The sequence below is a fragment of the Phoenix dactylifera genome, chromosome 14, assembly GCF_051530095.1.
Source record: "Phoenix dactylifera cultivar Ajwa chromosome 14, Ajwa_hap1_PhDact_Kaust_v1.1, whole genome shotgun sequence".
Lineage (NCBI taxonomy): Eukaryota > Viridiplantae > Streptophyta > Magnoliopsida > Arecales > Arecaceae > Phoenix > Phoenix dactylifera.
Window position 1 is genome coordinate 21073522 of NC_143203.1, and position 6000 is coordinate 21079521.

General features: G+C 42.7%; 1 protein-coding gene across 1 annotated transcript; it reads right to left on the minus strand.

Moving 5' to 3' along the window:
* Positions 1 to 1817: 1817 nt before the first annotated feature.
* Positions 1818 to 5683, minus strand: LOC120104580 (uncharacterized). Its single transcript, XM_039115919.3, has 3 exons — positions 4970 to 5683; positions 3853 to 3981; positions 1818 to 3769 (listed from the first exon to the last, which is right to left on the minus strand). The coding sequence occupies exons 1-3, from the start codon at positions 5399 to 5401 to the stop codon at positions 2195 to 2197; spliced, it is 2136 nt and encodes a 711-aa protein (XP_038971847.3). The 5' UTR covers positions 5402 to 5683; the 3' UTR covers positions 1818 to 2194.
* Between the last annotated feature and the right edge of the window lie 317 nt (positions 5684 to 6000).

Below are 6000 nucleotides of genomic sequence, written 5' to 3' on the forward strand. Positions count from 1 at the left end.
TGAGTAGTGCCAACCAAAAAAAAATACGATGTGATCTGAATTGTACTGTAGATTGAACACCATAGCATTATTGTTCAATAAGTTTTGTCAAGGACGGCTGCCTTCGGGTTAGCAGCGTCGGCATTGACTGCTTAACATTTAGTTCGGCTCGACAATACCGTGGAGGTTAAACATGGGTTGGTTTTGTGCCGTTTGGCATCATTTTTTTTTTATTTTATAAAAATAGAAGTTTTATTTTTTAAATTTTTAAAATTATAAATATGTTTGGTATTGTCAATTATTAATATGATTATGATAATAAAGGCAGCGGTAATAGTAATGGAGGTGGTAGTAGTCCTTATGGCAAGGCTCGGTAGCAGGATGGGGATGGTGGTGTAATAGAGGCTATGACGGTGGTGACACCAACGATATAGTAGAGTCGATGACGATGACAATTATATAATCGAAATAGTGATAAGAGGGCCAGCAACTACAACAGTAGTGGTGATTGCGGAGGCGTTAGCGATATGACGAAAACAGCAACACTAGAAGCAATAGTATGGCGGTCGTGGAGGCAGCAATTGTAGTGGCAAGGGCGGCGGGGATCAAGCTAAAAGCAGTATTGATGGTTGTTGCGGGGACGGCCTTTGGCTGGAGCCTCGCACACCAGCATAGCCCACATTAAGCTAGCAGAGAAAGAGGACTGTATTCCTTCCGAGGTATTGTCCGCTTTGGGTGCTCCGGCCCGCGCGTCCAGCGCAGACGGAGGGAGACTGGTGCCCTCACGGTTTTGTCCCACAAAAGAGCCCTCGAGAGGAAAGGATTTCCACCTCCTATTTAAGGCACAGAACCTTTCCGCGACAGCCCCCCAGGCAACCTGAGGGGTAGTCAATGGAGAGAGGAAGCGCCCCTACCTGGCACACCATCTGTTGCGGAGACGGCCTTTGGCCGGCGCCTCACACAACAGCATAGCCCACATTAAGCTAGCGCTCTGGCCCGCACATCCAGCGCAGACGGGGGGAGACTGGTGCCCTCACGGTTTTGTCCCACGAATTTATTATTTTTTTAATTTATATTTTTCTCCTGCATGAATTTCATGATGCTCATCTACTAATATATATATATATAGAGACACACACACACACACATACATACATAATTTTTAAGTAGCAAGTATTATAAAATTACAGTGCAATTTACTTTGTATTAAATTTCTTTCCCAATAAAATAATATTTTGAAACTTAAATATTCATTAAATTATTTGTCTAAATTTTATACCATAAGTGTCACTAGTTGACTTATGTTAAGTATATTATTCCGTCATCTATATTATAATTGTTGCTATTAGTTTATACTAAAAATTCATTTATTTGCACCCTTGTAAGAATTACCATCCATTTAACAGTGGAATCACCATTCATTTATTTGAAGAAATTCAATTCTGAAAGAATGTGATTCAATTCTAGCGTCTATTTTAGAGAACCTAGAGAGGCGTAAACTTCCTTCCATTTTCTATCATCTGCCTTGGTCTCTTGATTTATTTCCTTTCTATGATATAAAGTTGACCTCTGGTTTGGCTTACATGTCTTCGCTATCTCATTAGTTTGATGATCAATAAATGGCAAATTACGAAAAGGGGTCGAGAAAGCTATCCAGATTAGTATCAAACTTCTTGTAGAATATTTTTCAAGGGTAATAGGCATAATTCACTCCCAGCCACCATGACAACAAATGTTCTACTAAAAACTTCTTGTAAAATTTGTTGGCCCAAAGTCGATCAACAAATTTTCCGGCCACCATGACATGTCATCACTAAAAAGATCCAACACAGCTTAACTGGTCAAAGGTGTTAATGCATTAAAAGTACTGATCCCAAATCTAATTTTTCTACTTTAACAACATATACAACATGCTATAATTCAACAAAACTCCATACTAGCTGCCTAATGCAGTAAGGTTACACCACAAAGTTGCAGTTGATGGAGCCAAGAGACTCCCACCGGAGAATCAAAGGCATCGCATCAGCATAAAACATGGTAGCAAAAGTAAATGTAGCCAGCCCACAAGGCAGACAATGTCTTCAGAGACCCCAGCAATGTCGATAAAGTCTGCCTCAGTGAAGAAAAGATATGTTCTTTGTTGCTTGAATCCGGTCTCTGATGATCAGGTGTCACCCCATAAGTTGGATTCATAGATTCCAGAGTAATGGTGCCGCTAAATTTTTTGTTGAAGGACATGCCGCAGCTGAATCTTTTGGCTCTCCATCCTTGCCTCCAAAAGCTTCACCTTCAAGCTATGCTTGTGCGCACCTCGTGGCCATTCAATACATCCTTTCATCCTTCGAGATAAATGAGGATTCGGGGAGTCAGGGGAGCTCCAGTGACCCATGCTTGGTGGGCTAAGACCTACCTCACCTGATCCCCTGTTGGGAGAAAAGGTTCCATTGGAGTTCTTTCCATTCGACAGCCTTCCATTTGTTAATTCAACTGGTATCATCTTGCAATTTTCACCGTTGTTTGGACATGAGGATCTCCATAGCCTGGATATGGAGGATACATTTTTTCTTGGATGTCTTCTGTTTTGAACATCACCGATTTCATTATTTAGCTCGCCATCAACGCCATTCTCCTCCCATTCTGTTCCACTGGATGATGCATTACTTTCTTCATAAATCCCTTTGACCGATGGAACACTCCCTTCTGGTGAATTTCTTAAACTCTGCTCCTCATCATGACTCAGTGTTTCCCAACCACTATCATCTTCCTTACCACCATTTGTATCTATTGCTCCATTTGCGTATTGCATAGTTGCTTTTTCTAAGAACACATCAGTCTCAGCATTCGCCATGTGGATTTTGGAGGCATGGCTGCTCGGCCCATATCCAGAGCATGGTACTATCTCTCTTTCATTGATTTCTTCTCTCGGATGGTGCTCTTCGAAGACTGAACGGATGTCCTCCGAGGCAAGTGGAGGGTGGAAAGTGAACCCCTTGATCTCTTGGAGCATAACTGAGTTGGCTTTTATTTGGAGCGAAGCTGCTGCTTCTATCGCTGCATTGTCTGAGTTTGCAGCATTTTGTGCTTTCAGGAAAGCCTCTATATCCTTTTGTAGCTTGCTCAACTGTGAATACTTATCTTCCAGAGTGATCTTTGCATCTATGAGCTTCATCTGAACCCTCTCCTCTCGCCATACCTCAGCCATCTGTAGCATCCTCCTCTCCTCTTCCACTTCCTCTCGGATCCTCATGGATTCTCTCTTCATAGCTTCAACCTCAGCTCTGCCCTCTTCGATCTCTTTTGCCAGTTCATTGCAAATCTCTTCTATGAGCTCACGAGCCTTCCGTTCCTTCTCATAGTCTTGCAAGAGTCGTTTCACAGATAACTTAGCCTCTGCAAGTTCATCGACCAGCCTGGAATTCACAATCTCCATCCGCTGCCGGTTTTTCTTCTCTCTGTTGAAGTCATCCTTCATGCCATCAATTATAGCCCGGGCTTTCTCATGCTCTCGGCTCCTCCACAATGCCTTCTCCTCTGCAAGCTTGCTCAAGAAATGATCAAGTTTTTTCTTCGCTGATTGTCGTTCTGTCTCAAGCTCACTAATGCGGTCATAAGCCTGCTTAAGCTCTGCCCGGAGAGTAGAAACAACGGAAACTGCAGTCACCTGATTGCCTTCAAGTAGATTCAAGTGACCACAGAACCGATAGAGCTCATCTGATGCTTTTGAGCTCCCAGGATCCCATTTAGTTGCCCTCTCCATAGCAGAGCTAGGCAACGCAGCAGAAGGTTTGAGCTAAATAAAAATATGATCAAAAGGGTCAGATGCAACTAACAAATATAATCAGTTTCAATGTCTTAACATGAAATTAGGATTACCTTGTTCGTATCGCCATTCTTCAGATCCAATACCGAAATAGGACTCATCAACTCATTCTTCACAGTAGTATGGAGATTTGTGCTATCTGGTTTACAAAGTGATGAGACTTGCAGATGGCCAGGAACAGGCTGCATGCAAGAAACACCCAAACAATAAACGACCAACATTTAGACCATCCTTGAAGGCTGAAGAAAGTGTCAATATATGGACCACCAACACTGCAACCAACTGTCAAGAACAACTGGTAGGGCCACATGAAGTCCCAGTTGATCTTTGATGTCATCAGAGTGATGACCAAGACTCTGCTTGATTCGAATGGATCAGAGATTTGTAATTACCTTGTGTTAGAATTTAATGCAATTGAAATGTGCATGTAAAATTCCATCCACTATCAATCGATAAGATTCTGACAACTGTTCAGATTTCAGATTTCTAGAATTGATGCAACTGAATGTATGTATAAGATAACCAGCCGTCCAGGTTGGTCCAATGGCACAAAATTAAGAACAAATCAACCCATTTTTTGTTTTCTGTTGGGTGGCTGAGAAGAACAAATCCCCTTTATAGAAAATAAACTTCACAGGTTAAAGATTTCACGCATTTAGGGCCTGTTTGTCATTGTCCTTGTTTTTAGTGTATTTATTTCTCAACAAATTAGTGAAATGCCGCATGGAGGTTGATGTCGAAGATAGCATTTGCATTAAAACTTCTGTTAGCCCTTGCTTTTTCTTTCAATCTTTTCTGAAGTTCTGAAGATTTTACAAACAATTACAGCAAACAAAAGGGTTTCATCACGCATGTTATTTAGTCTAGCTTATTTTATTTCTTGGGTTTCTTGAAACCAGAAACAGAAAACAAAAGCAACATCAAATGGGCCATTGGCTAACAAGCTAAGCATTTTTCTGTCAAATTCCATTCGGTGCACAAAAAAATAAGGAGACAACTACTTGTTTTTTTCCTGGGAGTCTGAAAGGAATTTTTTCAAATTTCAAGCGAAGTAAAAAAAAAGTCGATTTTGAACCGAGTGTGTGATAAAAACGCCAACTTTCTTTTGAAAAAAAAGAAACCCTAGAAAGAGGAGGAGTTCAAAAAGGAACAGATCTCGGAGTTTCCTACCTCAAGTGCTACCCGAGCTCGCCTTGTTTCCCCTCCGCCACCGCCGCCGCTAACTTGAGGAGGCCACAAATGCCAGATCCCGGCAGCGATCTTCCTCACCGAGACGGGCGGTGCCGCTCCGGCAGCAGTCTTAGCCCTCCGGCGGGGCTTCCCGGAGGATTCCTGCAGGGGCTTGGTGGAATGATCCGCGTCGTCGAACTTCCACCGGAGGAGGGGAGTGGAGGGACCACTTCTCCGACCACCTAAGCCGGCGCCGCCCTTCCTTGGGCGGGATCCGGCAGCCGAAGGAAATGCCGCGTTGCTGACTCGCCGGCATGGGCGGGGCTTCCTGGTGGGATGGAGTTCGGAGTCCGGCGGCGAGGCCAGGGTTTTGGGGGAGAGCATCGCCCGGTTCCTCGCTGGGAGGAAGCCGCCGCCGGCGAAACTCGTCATAGTCTATCTTCTACGGCGTCACTCCGACAGCATTATACAAGAGCGGGGGAGAGAGAGACTGCGCGTGTGTAAACGGTAGCAGCATGGAGGGCTGGAGACGTACTCGGATTGGGTGAGATGGAAAATGCAAGAGAATCTTAGAATTGTTTCCAAAAATACACGACGGTGCGCGCTTGCAAATTAGGGATTTGGATGATTTGGGCTCTGGGGAGGGCGCGCTGGAATCAGAGCAGGTACCAAACAAAGCTGGATGCCGATTTCTTGGTTGCATATATTTAGAAACTATGGATTTGGTTCGAAAACCTATTTTTAATGAAAAATATGGTTTAAGCTGATATGTTCATTAGGTTGAACTTAAAAATAATTAATAGAAAATAATTTCTTAAAAGGGTTGTAATGGGAGTTTTTGATGTGTGTTATTTAAGCTTTTAAGGAAACTTCTCTCTGATTTAAAATTCTAATGGAGCACTCTTCCTAACAGCCTCCTCATCTGATTAATGCAGAAATTTTAAATTTTAACAACAAAGTTCTATTTTAGATAATAATAAAAAAATGAAAAATATCAGATATTAGGGGGATTTAAAATTTTTTAGATGGAG